Source organism: Phocoena sinus, chromosome 6 (genome assembly GCF_008692025.1).
Source record: "Phocoena sinus isolate mPhoSin1 chromosome 6, mPhoSin1.pri, whole genome shotgun sequence".
Taxonomy (NCBI): domain Eukaryota; kingdom Metazoa; phylum Chordata; class Mammalia; order Artiodactyla; family Phocoenidae; genus Phocoena; species Phocoena sinus.
This window is the reverse complement of record NC_045768.1, coordinates 10,730,298-10,748,427: the sequence shown is the minus strand read 5'-3', so window position 1 is coordinate 10,748,427 and position 18,130 is coordinate 10,730,298. Positions and strand designations below refer to the sequence as shown.

The window sequence follows — 18,130 nt, the reverse complement described above, 5'->3', positions numbered from 1 at the left end:
CCTAAACCAAGAATACGGGCTCTCATCTCAGAAACCATGTCTGTATTATCTGTTATCCCAACACCCCTCCTCCAGGCACACATAACAGGTGCTCAATAAATGGGCATGTTCAACTAACATGTTGAAGTTTAACTTGTATTTTTCCATTGAAGGATTCCACAGTGGAGTGAGAGTCCTAACAACGAATCTACTTCTTATCCTCAGAACCCACTTGCAAGCTCAGCTGCAACATGTGTTCCAGAGTTAGCACTGTTCAATACAACTTTCTGTGACGATGGAAATATATATACATCTGCAACTGTCCAATACAGTAGCCACTAGCCACATGTGGCTCCTGAGCACTTGAAATGTGGCTACTGTAAACGAGGAACTGAATTTTTCATTTTAAGTAACTTAAAGAGCCACCTGAGGCTAGCAGCTACTATACTTGATAGTGCAACTCTAGGTTCTCCTTGGTAAGGACCCTTCCTAGAAAATAAAACTTCCCTCACTAGTTCAGCTGCTACTGGTCCCTGCCTTGCTCTCGGGGCTCAAGGGATTGGAAACAGTGGGATGGGGTGTCTTTCATGAAGCTTAAAGCCACGGAGAACCCTGCATGGCCAGTGATCCTTGCCCACCTGCAGAGGGCATGGGGAAACTCACCATTCTATAGAGAGGGGAGCCCACAGGCTGACTTTGTAGGCAGCCTCAGGCTGCACTGGTGGATTCCAGGCAAATAGGGAGGCCGGGCTCACTGCTGCAAACCCTGACAATATTAGAGCAGGCTGACTGCTATCCAAACACTCAGTCAGCCCAGAGATACAGAGCAGGAGACAGGAATTTGATGGAAACAATGAATTAGAGGCTCAAGACAAGGGGTTAGGTTATCTGCAAAATCAGATAGCTCTGTTTAAGGACAAAATGTCATCTGGGTTAAAAACTCTGTCATCTATAGATTACCATCAAGCCTGTAAGCATCATTAATAAGGAAATATTAGAAAACCAGAGGGAGAAAGTATCCAGACTCCTCCCTCCCTCAGCTGTGCAAAGGGCCCTTGAAGGTGTTAGAGCTTCGCTCCCAGCCTAAGTCTCAACTTATCTTTACGCCATGGTGATTAAGTGGCAGAGGGAGATGCACCTCAGTCCTGTGTAGAGAAGTTTGGGGGCTGGTACTCTACCATCTCCAGCTTTCTTCGATGGAGGAACCTTTTCTTCCCTCTCTCTTGGTGCTCTGGAATCCCATGACTTCCATTATTTTAAACTAATAAAGGTGAACTATTGAAAGGACTTTTAAATGCGATTTAAACTTTATGTTTCACATGGATAAATCAGTAAGTCAGAAAAATTGTATAAAGAGATCATTTTTCCTGATTTTGGGGTATTACCATATGCTCCAGGTCTCCAAAGTGAGTGAGGAAAAGACCTGCTCTAGGCAGGGAGGTTAGAAGGATCCTAGCTGGCTGCGATGAAACTTTATGCCAGAAAACATCGAGGAGGAGAGTTTAGTATTTCAGTCCCATTCTCCTATCTCACTGCATCTGAGATACAGTGAAAGAGCCTAGACTTTCAGTTGGGCAGGCATAGGTTCAAATCCAGGCTCTGGGTTCAAATCCAAAACCCTCAAGGGTAGGCCCCTCTGAACTTCAGTTTTCTCATCTATAAAATGGGCATAACAACACCTACAGTGCTGGAGACTGTGACAAAGAAAGATAATAATGTAAAATACTAAGCCCAGTGCTTGGCACACAGTAGGTACCACAATAACTCCTGAGTCTTTTTCTTGGATTGTAAACTACAGCTCAGAGCCCCTCGCCTTGTAGGAAATGTTCTTTCCAGATACATTATCTTATCTCAGTAATCTAGATGTGACCAAAATAACAGCTTAGCACTTGCTAAGCTTGCTGCACATTATCATTTTATTCCTCATAACTACCTTGCTGGGGAGATACTGTCATTACCCCACTTTATAAATTCAGAACCTGAGGATCAGAGACTTGACCAAAGTTACAAAGCTAGTCAGCAGCAGAGTGAAGATTCAAGTCCAGCCACGTGTGGCTTTAATGCCCATCCTCTGGAGTGTCAGGCAGCCCTGCCTTGCAGAGATGACAATGGTTTGGTTGCCTGAGACTTTCTCCCCAGCCAGCAGCTCTCACCTATGTAGTTCTTCATCAGAGGGTGAGTACTTGGCGGTGACATCAGCCAGCTCCCCGAAGATCTGCTTGCTGTAAACAGTGAGGGAGGACAGCAGGATTAATTCCTGCCACGTAGAGCTCAGGAGGCACGTGTAATCCTTGATTGAGAGCTCGCAGAAGAAAGGCAGTTTCTTGATCCAGGCAATCTGCCTAAAAAGCAGCTCGTCAGCCAGGCGGCAAAGCAGGGCAAATAGCTCTGCTTGAGTCACAGCATATCTGGGGGTGGGTAGGAACAGGAGAAATTTACTTCTAGTGGCCAGAATGGTGAGGATGGGGGCAAAGGGAGAGAGTACTCCTAAGGGCACAAAGGGTCTCTGGCAGTGGGCTCCTTGCCCTTGACCAAGCATCTCCAGCTCCATTCAATTCAGTTTAATGATAAAGGGACAGGACTGGGGCCAGCAGTAAGCTCAGGGCTGGAGGAGCAGATTTGAGAAGAAAAGGTTGCAAAGGGGAAAGGAGGCTTAGAAATTTGTGCAATTATCAGGGAGTATGACTTTTAATGCTCCATGTGTTAGAAGAAAATTCTGTCACTTTTGCACCAGTTTTGGAAATGAGAGCTCCATTAGGGTGAATCTGGTGCCTACTCAATACGGGGATTGGCACAAAAATGAGCCTTGGGGCGAGGTGGCTGAAAGAGAAGAGAACAGGTTCAGAAGCTTTTCTTGCTCTCATTGCACCCCCTGGTGGTGCGAGTTCAGGAAAGTAAGCTACTGCGGGATGGAAGGAGCAGGGCATTTCTCATCTCTGGGCTGGAGGGAATAGGGTCCCAGTTTTCTTTCTCTCAAGGTCCCTGTCATGACTCTTCCCCACACCCCCACATCAGATTTATAAAGGTTTTGGTGGTGGCCTTCTTGTGGCAGACATCTGAATTTCCTCTTCTGAAATTGGAAACTAGCTTAAGAAATCTCAGGATACCTTTTGGAGCAGAGGGGGCAGTCTAAGCTTAATAACACTCAAACAGCCTATGCTCCAGGCTAAATGAATAATGAGTACAGCAATGGGTGGGCTGAATTATTATCTACTCAGGCAGAGCTGACAGGATTGAAAGAGTATTCCTTCTACCCACTCAGGCCTGCACACAGAGCACACGGCCCTAGGCTACTGATGAGTATGTTGACTACAGATACAGACAGGTCACAACCAGTTAGTGCCTTGAGTGCCCTGTTAAGAAGACTAAACTTAATGTATGATTATTCCCAGAATTACAGCTCATCTCTGGCACAGAAGCACTCAGACCCATTCCAGAGACTGGCATACCTCGGCCCAACTAGAAACAAAAGTCCTTTAATCCCAACTCCATAGGGATTGATAAATAGCCCCCACTCTATGAGAAAAGGTGCTCAAGAGAAAAATGAGGGACCACTAACTTCAACGATAAGCAAAGATTTGTCCTCTGATGCTCGAGTCATTGCTTATTATCCCCCAACTCATTCCAAAGCCTGAGGTACAGCAGCCAGGGATGAAGATGGGTGTGGGGTAGGGACCACTTTGAAGCTACAGGGCTAAATAGACCAAGGCTCACTCACCCATCTTCAATCAACATGGGCGTGCCCAATGGCTCCAGGTCCTCGGCTGACACCAGCTGATGAATCAGACTATATGACTGGGGATCCAGGCTGCGAGCTTGTGGGGGCAGAAGTGGAGAGTGGGCAGAATAGCTAAAAAGGTGCGGTATATATTGATAGTGTGGAGGCACAGACATCCCCATGTATTGATCCCTGAATGCCATGAATCCATTTAGTTCCACAGACCTACTGGAGAGAAAAGTCTCATGTCAAGCAGAAACATTGCAGGTCTACTGCCTACTCAAAGGAAGTGAGCTAGGAGGTGGCTCAGGTGTTCTCTGGCCATGCACTCTGTCTTCATTAAGCTAAGGACATAATCAATGGTTACATGCATGTCTTCCCTACTAGATGGGGTCTCTGTGCAAATGTGCATATGTGTGGCTCACCTCTGGACACCCAGAACTTGGCAGAGCTGTACTGAAAAACACTGGTTAAATGGCCTCTCTGTACAGGTGCCACATTTGGAGAGTTTCACAGAATATTCATAGACTATGATGACAAAGGTGAGTGTTTGTATTTTATACTGCTAGGACAACTAAGTCAGAAACAGGCTAAGTGCCTTGCCAGGCCACAAAACAAATCCAGCACCTAGCAAAGAACCTGGCATGTGGCAACAACTCCCTAAACATTCAAAGGAAGGAACAAACTAAGGAACAAACGAATGAATGAAAGTTACAATGAAATATCAAGAGAAAGGAATATTCTTATCTTCCCCACCTTTCTTGGAGAAATCTAACAGTCAACTAGTTTTACCTAGATGACCCCTCCTGTAACAGGGGCTGGCAAACTATGGTCCATGGCCTGTTTTGGTAAATGAAGTTTTATTAGAACACAGCCACACTCATTCATTTACATATTGTCTCTGGCTGCTTCCACACTACAATGGCAGAACTGAGTAGTTGAGACCTAGACTGTGTGGATTGCAAACCCTAAAATATTTACTATCTGGCCTTTATAAAAAATGTTTCTCAACCCCTGTCCTAAAATAAAGATTTCTGGAGAAAGAAAATCTTCCTTGGTAGCTGATGGCTGTATTTTACACCTAACAACTAACTTAAGATATCATTCTAGAACCAAGAGTCTTCAAACTGGTATTTCATGACACCAGCAAATCTGACTAACTTGAAAAGTTTTCACTGTTTCCTAAAATTTATAATGTGAAAATCTTCACTCTTGCTGAGGCAGAGAAATGATAACTTAATTCGATATTGTCAATGTGGTTTTTTTTTAAATGATAAAGTAAGTGAGAGAAAAGAGCTACAATTAAAATGTTATTCTGTTAGGTGAAGAATGTATGGGCACGGATAGTGGCTATAGCACTTTATCAATCTGCGGAAGAGACTGCTGACATTTTCAAGGTCTTTTGCTAAAAAATGGGCTGTAAAATGCTGCTTTGCATCATCGTCACCCCAACCCCAAAAGACTGAGGAAGCAAGAGTACAATGGCTGAGACGGACTGGCAGGAATACCCAGCCCAGCTCAGAGGCTGCTTGTGGGTCCATTTTTTGGGTGATCCCTAGATGATGCTGGGTTTGCCCTGAAGCTCACCTGGAGGACAGTGTGGAGCCTGGTGAGGGCTGGTTGCTCTCTGAAGCCCTGTTCCCAGGGGAACTGTGGTCGCTGTCACCATGGTTGCTCCAGTGAGTGGCCTCTTCCTCAAATTCCTGCCCAGACATAATCCTTTCGATCTCTTCCTCCGATATCTTTGACAAGGAATTGATATATGTTAGACTGGGTGTTCCTTCTTTAGGACTGAGAACTTATTTAAACGTCATGGGGCTTCTTAGAACTCTAGAGAGAAAGCCAAATTCCCTCCCCTCCACCCACATACTCCAGGTCTCTCTCTCACTAATCTTAGGACAGCTTGGTTGCCTGCCTGCCAGCACTATGGCTCACCATGGCATTCCTTTTGTCCATTTACCCTCCTCCCAGCCACAAAGCCTCTAGGTTCCTCAACACTCCTCTTTGTCCTTAGTCTATTCTTTCCTGCTGCTGAAACACCACTCTTCAATAACAAACTCCTACTTGCCATTTAAGACCCAATTCAAATGTCACCTTCTTTTTGAATCCTTCTATTACTAAGTGCAGACAGAATTTTAGGTCCTTCTTCTATCCACTCATAATTCTGTGTATTCTGAGAGAGGCAGAATACCATAACGGTTAAGAGTTTGAATTTTACACTCAAATCACCTTTGTTCTAATCCAGGTTCTGCCACTTTCTAGTTGTACAATCTTGGGCAAGTCATACAACTATTTAAACCTAAGTTCCTTCACCTGTAGAGTGGAGAGAATAATAGTATATCTATCACATAGGACTGTTTTGAGGATTAAATTAATATATTATCACATGTTTAGAAAAGGGCCTAGCACATAACAACTATTATGGAAGGCTGACAATGATATCCTGATTATTATTGTTATTTTTATAGCACCTATGGTAATGTATCATAAAAATATCCTCTGTAAGACCTTAGGCTATGACAGGATCTAGAAAAAAGCAGTACTCAAATAAATGCATGTTGGATAAATGAATAAATGTCCACTTACTAAGTACTGACTATATACCTTTGCATGAGATTTCTTAGTAAGAAAGACATTTCTAGGGCTTCCCTGGTGGCGCAGTGGTTGAGCGTCCGCCTGCCGATGCAGGGGACGTGGGTTCGTGCCCCGGTCCCGGAGGATCCCACATGCCGCGGAGCGGCTGGGCCCGTGAGCCATGGCCGCTGGGCCTGCGCGTCCGGAGCCTGTGCTCCGCGATGGGAGAGGCCACAGCAGTGAGAGGCCCGCGTACCGCAAAAAAAAAAAAAAAAAAAAAAAAGAAAGACATTTCTAAGCCTACTGAAAAAAGAAGAAACTGTAGCTCAGACAAGCAAATTGACTTGCCCATGTCTGAGCAGGAGTTTGAGGAAGAGGCCAAAGTAGCCAAGTATTCAGTCCAATGCTCTAGCTACTATGCCATATAGGGAGTGGACACACACTTCTTCTCTAAAGTGTTTAATCCAGAGTTGAGGCCAAGCTGGCTAAAGTCAGCACACAGAATGAGAGTGAGTGCTGAGGAAAAAGAGCCAGATGAATTTTTGTTTCTTGTTCCTATGGAAAGCCTGGGAGGACATTTTCTCCCAAGTCTGTCTGACACAAACCTACATACTTCTTTGCCTGTGAGGGAAACTTGAGCTGCTCCAATCATAGATATAAATAGGCATTTAGAACTGGAAGTTAGCCAACACAGAGGACTTTGAGGGAAAACGAGAAATGTTTAACTGGTGTTCAAGTTGAGTGATTGGTTTTAAATAGTTTGGGTTGCATATTGAATTAGAGGGTTTGTCTTTTTTTATTCAGTCACATGTAGCAAAAAAACCCAAATCTTTTCTCTTAGAGGTCCTAAGAACACTGAAATCATTGTTTACATTTTATAAGACACAAGAAGACAAGTGGTGCCATCAAATTACAAGCCATCTACTGAGGCCCCGAATGTGCAGCCTCAGTGACGGTGGTGAGAGCAAAACCAGAACATCGAGGTCATGGAAGTACTTGAGCTTGGTAAAAAGGGCCAGTTATGGTAAAATCAAGCTTATTCCAGCTGGAAGTCAAAGTTGGACTGTACTTGTCTCTCCCTGAGGGTCTCATGGGACACTAAGCAATCATTAAGGCATTGAACAGGGGATGGAACTTGTTGGGAGTGCTTGAATCTGGGTGTAAATCTCATCTGTCATTTCCTAGCTGGGTACTTACTGTTGGGCAAGTCACTCAAGTTCTCTGAGCCTTAGCTCCCTCATTGGTAAAATGGAGATAATACCACTTCCCTCATAGCTCATGATTCCCTCTCTGGGTGCTGGAGCAAAGAAGCATACAGGTTTGAGTCAGACAGACTTGGGAGGTTAATCTAAGATAAAGTTATTAAGTGAAGGTGCACAATAGGTGCTCAATAAATGGAAATTCTATCACTTCTTTTTTTTTTTAAAGATGTTGGGGTAGGAGTTTATTTATTTATTTTTGCTGTGTTGGGTCTTCATTTATGTGCGAGGGCTTTCTCTAGTTGTGGCAAGTGGGGACCACTCTTCATCGCGGTGCGCAGGCCTCTCACTATCGCAGCCTCTCTTGTTGCGGAGCACAGGCTCCAGACGTGCAGGCTCAGCAGTTGTGGCTCATGGGCCTAGTCGCTCTGCGGCATGTGGGATCCTCCCGACCAGGGCTCGAACCCGCGTCCTCTGCATTAGCAGGCAAACTCTCAACCACTGTGCCACCAGGGAAGCCCACTTCTTATTTTTAATTAAACACGGTTAAGAACTTGGAGATAACAGCTCTCTCTTCCTAACACACCACCTAGAAACAGTAAAAGACTAAAAGGAAAATTTTTTGCCCAGTATCAACAACCCAAAAGCAATGACAGATGAAATAGGTTTTTCTGAGCATCAGCCTCCTCAATTCTGGAGAGAACATAGAGTCTGGAGATGTAAATGACTGAGGATCCCTTGGCATGGTGAGAGAGCCACAGAGGGTACTCAAAAAACATTAGGTAATAGTGAGGAAGGTTTTTCATTGAAGAAATGCTTAAGAATTCTCCCCAATGGATAAACTTTCTATTGTATCTAAGTATAAAAAGAATAAATACAAATAAGGCCATATATGAAAAGCCCATAGCTAACATCATACTCAGTGGTGAAAAACGGAAAGCTTTTCCTCTAAGATCAGGATCAAGACAAGGATGCCCACTCTTACCACATCTATTCAAGATAGCACTAGAAGTCCTCACCAGAGCAATAGGCAAGAAAAAGAAACAAAAGGCATCTAAATCAAAAAGAAATAAAACTATCTCTGTTCACAGAAGACATATGATCTTATATGTAGATAACTTAAAGATGTCACCAAAAAACTATTAGAACTAATATAAGAATTCAGCAAAGCTGCAGGATACAAAGTCAACATAGAAAATCAGTTGCATTTTTATATACTAATAATGAATTATCTGAAGAGAAAATTAAGAAAACAATCTCATTTACAATAGTATCAAAAAGAATAAAATAGGGGCTTCCCTGGTGGCGCAGTGGTTGAGGGTCCGCCTGCTGATGCAGGGGACATGGGTTCGTGCCCCGGTCCGGGAAGATCCCACATGCTGCGGAGCGGCTAGGCCCGTGAGCCATGGCCGCTGAGCCTGTGCGTCTGGAGCCTGTGCTCCGCAACGGGAGAGGCCACAGCAGTGAGAGGTCCGCGTACCACGAAAAAAAAAAAAGAATAAAATACTTAGGAAAAAACTAAGGAGGTGAAAGGCTTGTACACTGCTGAAAGAAATTAAAGACATAAATAAATGGAAAGACATCCTGTGTTCATAGATTAAAAGACTTAATATTGTTAAAAAGTCCATACTATCCAAAGTGTTCTACAGATTCAATGTAATCCCTATCAAAATTCCAATGGCATTTTTTTGCTGAAAAAAACAATCCTAAAATTCATATGAAACCACAAAGAACCCCAAATAGCCAAAACAATCCTGAGAAAGAACAACAAAACTAGAGACCTTGCACTTCCTGATTTCAAAACATATTACAAAGCTAAAGTAATCAAAACAGTAACGTACTGGCACAGGACAGACATACAGAGCCCCCAAATAAACCCAGACTTATGGTCAAAAGATCTTTGACAAAGATGCCAAGACTACACAATGGGAAAAGGAGAGTATCTTCAACAAGTGGTGTTGGGGGTTTCCCTGGTGGCGCAGTGGTTGAGAGTATGCCTGCCGATGCAGGGGACACGGGTTTGTGCCCCGGTCCGGGAAGATTCCACATGCCGCGGAGCGGCTGGGCCCGTAAGCCATGGCCTCTGAGCCTGCACGTCCGGAGCCTGTGCTCCACAATGGGAGAGGCCACAACAGTGAGAGGCCCGTGTACGGCAGAAAAAAACAAAAAAAAACAAGTGGTGTTGGGAAAATCGGATATCCATATGCAAAAGAATAAAATTAGAGTTTTACCTTATGCCATATGCAAAAAGCAACTCAGTGGATTAAAGACTTAAACATAAGACCCAAAACAGTACAACTCCTAAAAGAAAACACAGAGAAAAAACTTCTTGACATTGGCCTTGGCAATAATTTTTCTTTTTTTAATTGGAGCATAGTTGAGTTACAATATTGTGTTAGTTTCAGGTGTATAGCATAGTGATTCAGTATTTTTACAGATTCTATTCCATTACAGGTTATTACAAGATAATGGGTATAATTCCCTGTGCTATACAGTATTATCCTGTTGCTTATCTATTTTATATATAGTAGTTTGTATCTGTTAATCCCATACCCCTAATTTGTCAATGACTTCTTGAATATGACATCAAAGCAAAAATAGAAATATAGGATTACATCAAACTAAAAGACTTCTGCAAAGCAAAGGAAACAATCGACAAAGCGAACAGGAGACTTCCAGAAAATTTTTGCAAACTATGTATCTGATAAAGGGTTAATATTCAAAATATATAAGGAATTCCTACAACTCAACAGCCAATTAACTAATTAATCAGCCTGATTAAAAAAAGCAAATACTAGGGACTTCCCTGGTGACACAGTGGTTAAGAATCTGCCTGCCAATGCAGGGGATACAAGTTCGAGCCCTGGTCCAGGAAGATCCCACATGCCGCAGAGCAACTAAGCCCATGTGCCACAACTACTGAGACTGCACTCTAGAGTCTGTGAGCCACAACTACTGAGCCCACGTGCCACAACTACTGAAGTCCGCCCGCCTAGAACCCGTGCTCTGCTACAAGAGAAGCCACCTCAATGAGGAGCCTGCGCACCACAACAAAGAGTAGGCCCCACTTACCGCAACTAGAGAAAGCCCACGTGCAGCAACGAAAACCCAACACAGCCAAAAATAAATAAATAAAAATTTTTTTAAAGTAGCAAATACTTGAATAGACATTTCTCCAAAGAAGACATACAAATACCCAACAGGCATATGATAAGGTGCTCAACATCACTAATCATCAGGGAAATGGAAATCAAAGCCATAATGAGAAATCACCTCATGCCTATTAGGATAGCCAGTATCAAACAAGCAAGCAAAGAAGCAAGCAAGCAAGCAGACAAACAAACAAAAAGCTCCAGAAAATAAGAAGTGCTGGAGAGGATGGGGAAAACTGGAACCCTGCACACTTGGGTGAGAATATATAAATAAAATGTTGTGGCGACTATGGAAAACAGTATGGAGGTTTCTCAAAAACTTAAAAACAGAATTATCATATGACACAGTAATCCCACTCGGTATTTATCCAAAAGAGTTGAAATCAGGATCTTGAAGAGATACCTGCACTCTCATGTTCCCAGCAGCCAAGGCCATGTTCACTTTAGCCAAGAGGTAGAAACAACCTAAAATGTCCATCAATGGATGAATAGATAAACAAAATGTGCTATATTCTATTTACAAAAGCCAGGAAATGGAAGCAACCTAAATGTCCATCCACACAGGAATGGACAAAGAAGGTGTGGTACATACTACTCATGGAATATTACTCAGCCATAAAAAAGGAATGAAATAAAGCCATTTGCAGCAACATGGACGGACCTAGAGATTGTCATACTGAGTGAAGTAAGACAAATAAAATATCATATGGTATCACTTATATGCAGAATCTTAAAAAATGGTACAAATGAACGTATTTACAAAACAGAAATAAAGTCACAGATGTAGAAAACAAACTTATGGTTACTGGGGGGAATGGGGGGGATAAATTGGGAGATTAGGATTGAGATATAGACACTACTATATATAAAACAGATAACTAAAAAGGACCTACTCTACAGCACTGGGAACTCTACTCAATACTCTGTAATGACCTATATGGGGAAAGAATCTAAAAAAGAGTGGATATATGTATATGTATAACTGATTCACTTTGCTGCATAGCAGAAACTAACACAACATCATAAAGTCAACTATACTCCAATAAAAATTAAAAACAAAAAACACAAAGCAAAAACAAACAAAAAACGTGCTATATACATACAGTGGAATATTAGCCTTAAAAAAGAAGGAATCCTGTCATATGCTGCAACATGGATGAACCTTGAGGACATTATGCTAAGCAAAATAAGGTAGTCACAGACGGACAAGTCCTGCATGATTCCACTTATATGAGGTATCAAAAGTTGTCAAACTCTTAGAAGCAGAAAGTAGAATGGTGGTTGCCAGGAACTGGGGGGAGGACGAAATGAGGAGTTGCTGTTCAATAGGTATAAAGTTTCAGTGGTAAGATTAAGAAGTTCTAGAGATCTGCTGTACGGAATGTGCGTATAGTTGACACTACTGTACTGTATACTTAACAATTTGTTAAGGAGGTGTATTTCCTGTTACATGTTTTTTACCACACAAAAAAGAGCAGCTATGAATGGAGACCGAAATAAATTAATTTGCAAGAGACACATATGACTTGAATAAATGAATAAAAATGTTTGATTTAAAAAAGAGAATGAATGCAGCACACACCCCACACCTGAGTGCATACGTGTACCAAGCTCATGTGACAGAAAACCCTCCCATACATCATCAGCGTATGTCTCAAGCCAACTCTGAATTCCTGTCTTTCTCTCACTCCCTCATATTCAATTGGATAAATCCTATCAATTTTACCTATTAAACATTTCTTGAATCTATTCCCTCTCCTCAATCTGCACTACCACTGTCCAACTTCAAAACCACACTGTCTATATCTCTCGCCTGGACTTCTGTAAAACCCTTTTAACTGCTTTTTCTCTGCTACCAGTTTCACTGACCCTTACCCAGCTCCTCATAAACAATTTACATGGCTAGAACGATCTTTCCAAAATGCAAATTTGACCATATCCCTCTTTCTACTTAAAACCTTTTAGTAGTTGCCTCTTGGCCTACCCCCATAATTCTTGAATCATGGTCCCTGCCCACTAGGGTACTGAAGGATTCACTTCATGGGTCGTAAGCAGATCCAATTCTCTATCATGATGAAGTTCTTCTGCTGGCCAAGTAAGAACAAGCGATGCAGGCTGGCCCCGCAAAGGCTTTACTAAAGGAGCTATAATCAAAGTTAGTTGAAGGCCACTTTTTAGAGAACTGATTCCAAACTCAAGGAATCTGCCTTATCTCCTGCCACTTCACAACATGTGCCCAGTGCTCTAGCCTGAGTGAATGAACTCCTTGCCATCCCTTGAAGATTCCTTTTACAGTCTATTCTGTCTAGCAGGAATAAAAGATGTTTGGGTTTCCACCCCTTCTCAACATAGCTAATTCTTCCTTTTCCTTGAAGACTCAGTTCAAACTTTATCTTCTCCAGGAAGCCTTTCCTGAGTGTCTTCAGTCCTCAACCATGGCTCTGGTCCAAACAGAAAAGAAGCCCCTTCTTTCTGTACTCCCTGGGCAACCTCTGTTATCACCCACTGTATTATGATGTCCGTTTACATATCTGTCTTTCCAACTACACTGAATTTACAGTACAGGGGGCCTGGTACAGAGTAAGTAATACTGAGTAAATGTTTGTGGAACTGAATGGGTATTACCTTCCCTACTTTACAAACAGGCAATCAATGAACTTTCTGCTGAAATATCTTTTTTTTTTTTTTTTTTTTTTGCAGTACGCGGGCCTCTCACTGCTGTGGCCTCTCCCACTGCGGAGCACAGGCTCCGGACGCGCAGGCTCAGCGGCCATGGCTCACGGGCCCAGCCGCTCCGCGGCACGTGGGATCTTCCCAGACCGGGGCACGAACCCGCGTCCCCTGCATCGGCAGGCAGACTCCCAACCACTGCGCCACCAGGGAAGCCCTGAAATATCTTTAGTGACACTGAACAGCAAAGTAGTCTTGCTGATTTCTGCCAGACTAAGTAACTACAACCTTAAGTGACTGACATAAAAAGTCCTCTGGGAAATTCCCTGGTGGTCCAGTGGTTAGCATTCCACACTCTCACTGCGGAGGGCCTGGGTTCAACTCCCGGTCAAGGAACTAAGATCCCATAAGCCGCGTGGCGTGGCCAAAAAAAAAAAAAAAAAATCCTCTGGATGCTTTAGAACCAGAATTGGATTCATCTTCTATAAAAATCCTTAGGAAGAGTTGAGGCATCACAAGTGGAGCTTTAACCATTATCTTATATATTTAAGATTTTCAAAGCACTTTCATATCCAGGCTCTAAAAGCAGTTTCACAGGAATGAAAGTAAAGATGGCTCCCCCTAGCAGCAGATAAGAGGATCAAGGTGAGCAGCTACAGGAGCAACTGGAGGCCTGAGCTTTCGGGGTAGATCACAAAGAGTAAGACCTAGAACTCACCTGGACTGGCCCAATGCTCTTATTCCGGCCTCCAGGCATGCCATCTTCTCTGATTGCTGGAAGGAAACATAAGTTAAGACAGTAAGAAGCATGCCCACAGAAGTCTAGGCACAAAAAGAGAACTTATTTGGCCAAAAGCATAAAGTAGTAATTGGTGAAGCTAAGATTAAAACACCGATCTTTCTGGACCCAAAGCACATATTCTTTCCATCATTCCAGGTTAGCTCATAAGCAGCAGATACTTTGGGGCCCCCAAAGCACTGGATACACACTACACACACTGTATACATTCAATATGCTCAACAAAGATGACAGCCTTATTAATAGTCCTACAGTTACAAATAACCCACCAAGATAATGCATTTGAAGGCCTTGATAAATTCAAGGGGGCAGGGGGGGAGATAAAAAGAATACTCCCATTTTTAAATAAAATATTTTTTATTTCTAGTTTAGGTTTGAGACTAATTTGCAGGATGAGGAAAACAGGTTTTTTGTTTTTTAATTACTCAGAATTTTGACCTCATTGGCTCTTTTCTACAAAGGCAGTCAGTAGAGTTCCCTTGCAGTTGATTTCCCACTCATGTAATTCAACAAAAAGAAGCTATTTAGCATTTCCTAACTATAAAAAGCAGACTTTAAATAGTACCAGCCTCATTAAGAATAACAACTACTAACACTATTACCATCATTGTTTACAGAGTACTTAATACGGGGGCACAGACAAGGAACCCCTGATTTGCAATTACAGAAGGGTTCTGGTGTCTGGCAAAGCTTTCTGGAAAATATAACTTCTGAACCGAGTCTTAAAGGATAAATATGATTTATGCAGGCAGGAAAAGGGTGCTCCAGGTTGAGTGGGCAGCATACAGAAAAGCTTCAAGTTGAAAGTAAGCGTGTGTGTGTGTGTGTGTGTGTGTGTGTGTGTGTGTGTGTGTGTGAGAGAGAGAGGGAGAGAGAGGGAGAGAGAGGGAGAGAGAGGGAGAGAGAAGGAGAGAGAGGGAGAGAGAGGGAGAGAGGGAGAGAGGGAGAGAGGGAGAGAGGGAGAGAGGGAGAGAGGGAGAGAGGAGTAGCAAGAGATAAGGCTGAAGAGGCCAACTGGGGCCAGATCATAGAGAGCCTTGGATGCCAGGCTAAGAGTATGGACTTTAGCAGAGGAGCCTGAGGATAAGATGGAATGCAGGGGAGGATGTGGTCATGTTGGCATATTTGAAAAATCTTTGTGATGGCAACTGTGGAAGGTGGCTTGGAGAGGGTAATATTAACAGAGAAGTAATGGCATCATGTGAGAGCAAGCTTTGCTATAATACACCTGGCTCCAAAAAAAATTAACATGCACAATCTGTAAAGTCGTTAGGGCAGGGCTGGTTGCCTCAAAAGCTAAGGGCTCGGGCTTCCCTGGTGGCGCAGTGGTTGAGAGTCCGCCTGCCGATGCAGGGGACATGGGTTCGTGCCCCGGTCTGGGAGGATCCCACATGCTGCGGAGCGGCTGGGCCCGTGAGCCATGGCCGCTGAGCCTGTGCTCCGCAGCGGGAGAGGCCACAGCAGTGAGAGGCCCGTGTACTGCAAAAAAAAAAAAAAAAAAAAAAAGCTAAGGGCTCTAACAGTTACCTGTGGCAACTGAAAGGCTGACAGTAAGTTCATTTTCCTTAAAGCAGCCATTATTCTTAGTCTTAGAAGATCACACACTCAGAATTATACAAGCTTGAGTCTAAATCCAGTTTCTGCCAGGTCTGTGTAATTACGGACAAGTTTTTTTCATCTCTCTGAACTTCAGTTTACTTAAGAATAAAGAGGGCTATTGGAACCTGTCTTATGGGGTATTGTGAGGATAATATATAATTTAGCTAAAGCACCAAGCATAGGGCCTGGCATATGAAGTAGGAGGTAACAGCCTGCTTTACAAGGCTGCTGTGAATTTGGGTCAAGAAACATAGACAGCTAGATATATATTATCTAGATGCACGCTGGTTGTTGTCTAGAAGCTCTCTTTCAACCTTATTTCAAGTTCTAAACATCCTTAAAATTCCTCCTCTGCTGATCCAGGGTCAATGACAGTCTTCAGATACTCATATTTCCAATACTGATATCTCACACGTCTTTGCTTCAGCTCACAGGTACAGAACAAAGATCTGTCACTGGCAGATAGAACACTGAATATTTCTCACTTGATACTCCACTCTCAGTGTCTTGGAGGTGAGGAAGGAACTCAACTTGCTTTCCTTTTTGTTTAAAGGGCCACAAATCTTAAAGATTTACATCTTGCCAATTTCACCTTCTGATATTTAAAAACTCGTGCTGTCCCTCAACCCCACCTGGAGTAAGAAACTCCTATACGTGTTAGATAGTATCATCGGTAAAATTAACCCATGAGGAAAGTATTAGTATTATCACTCCCACTGAACAGATGACTCTAATGCTCAGAAAAATGAAGTATTTTGCTTAGGGTGATAGAAACTAAATAACAGAACCAGACTATCAGATTAAGACCAACCTTCTTTCCACCACTACAATTTCCTTAAGTGTGTGTGCATCCCATTGGAGAAACTAATTTTAGGTGGTGCTTAAACTCTTAATTATACATTTATCCTAATGTGCATTAAAAATACTGATTTGTCATTCACTGAAGTGATAAAAATTCCATTTGAAAATTAACTTTGATTTTTTCAAAAATATAATTTAAAGAAGAACATAAACAACTGGTTTAATCAGAGATGGTAACATCTGTTAAGACGGCATGATACTGCCTGAAGTGTGGGCAGCAATACCACATGTCACAGTGCCTCTGTTAAGAACCTGGATCATATTTTAAAACTTATATTCAGATACATGAGATTGCATTTGATCCTCACAACAACCTTAAAAAGTATATACATTATTATTATCCTATGCAGATTAGACACGAGGAAACGAAAGCTCAAAGAGGAAAAGTGACTTGCTCAAGGTTATTCAGCAAAGAACTGACAGAGCTGGGATTTCAATTTAGGTTTTCTGATTCTAAAGTTGTGCTTGTTCCTTGATGCTACTCTGAGCTAAGAGCAAGTTTTTCAGCAGGGCTGAGAGTCTTCTGGTAGTGAAGTTATTAAAATAAAACAACAGAACAAAGGGCTTCTGGGTATAGGATCACAGCAACAGTTCTGTTGCACCTCTCATCTAAGCCTAAGAGAATGGCACCAGCTATGGTTCTTCTATCTACTCAGAAGAAGCACAAATACTTTTTCTGCTCTAGAACTCATGTACCTACTATTCCTCACTTGCTTAGGCCTGGGTAGCCAACCAAACCCAGAAACCAGAAAGGTAGAAAGACACAAAGCTAACTACATCAAAGCACTGTTCAAAATCCACTGGTGCTTCCCTGTGGTCTATGGGCTAATTAAATACAAGCTCCCTAGCTTGGCATTCAAGATCCTCTGTGATCTGGTTCTTATGGGACTCTCCATCCTCATCTTTAGCCAAAAATGTTACACTGTACCTACAGAGAACTATTTGTTAGTTCTTGAACATGCCATGCTGTTTTACAACACAGTTTTGCCTCTGCACGCGTTGCTGCCTCTATTGAGAAAGAAACTTCACAGTGGAAAAATCTAACACCACCACGTTACCCAAGTGACACCACCTTAACTAAGTGGCTCAACTTAAAATGACCAATAATGGGACAAACTTACACCATGTGCTCTAGATAGGATGCACTAAAAGGACACAACATTGCTTTTGTGGCATTCTTGCCAAAACTGCACAACCGCAACCTAGTTGTGAGGAAAGTGACAAACCCAAATTGAGGGACGGTCTACAAAATAAATGATTTGTTTTCTTAAAAATTGACAATGTTATTAAAGACAAAAAAAGAATGAGGAACTACTTCAGATAAAAGGACATTAAAAAGACCTAAGAACTAAATATAATGTGTGATTTTGGATTGGCTCCTAGATTAGAAAATAGAAATTGCTACAAAGGACATTGGGATAACAAGTGAAATCTAAATACGGTCTGCAATTAATTAATAGTATTATGTCATGTTAAATTTCCTGATTTTGATAATAGTGCTGTGGTTATTTTAGAAGGAAAGGGGAATGAAATCTGTAACTTACTCCCAAATAGTTAAGAACACACACATGGAAGAAGA

The 18,130-nt window shown here is 42.4% G+C and overlaps 1 protein-coding gene across 2 annotated transcripts in view; it reads right to left on the bottom strand.

Moving 5' to 3' along the window:
- NR6A1 (nuclear receptor subfamily 6 group A member 1) overlaps window positions 1-18,130 on the bottom strand; it is a 204,422-nt gene that overhangs the window by 12,240 nt on the left and 174,052 nt on the right. The window contains exons 4-7 of one of the 2 annotated variants that reach the window (XM_032635714.1): window positions 14,011-14,066; window positions 5,285-5,439; window positions 3,698-3,925; window positions 2,133-2,387 (exon numbers count right to left, since the gene is read on the bottom strand). In XM_032635714.1, the coding sequence (XP_032491605.1) occupies window positions 2,133-2,387; window positions 3,698-3,925; window positions 5,285-5,439; window positions 14,011-14,066 (694 nt within the window). The remainder of the gene's footprint in view (window positions 1-2,132; window positions 2,388-3,697; window positions 3,926-5,284; window positions 5,440-14,010; window positions 14,067-18,130) is intronic. The other variant, XM_032635715.1, reaches the window with a different exon arrangement.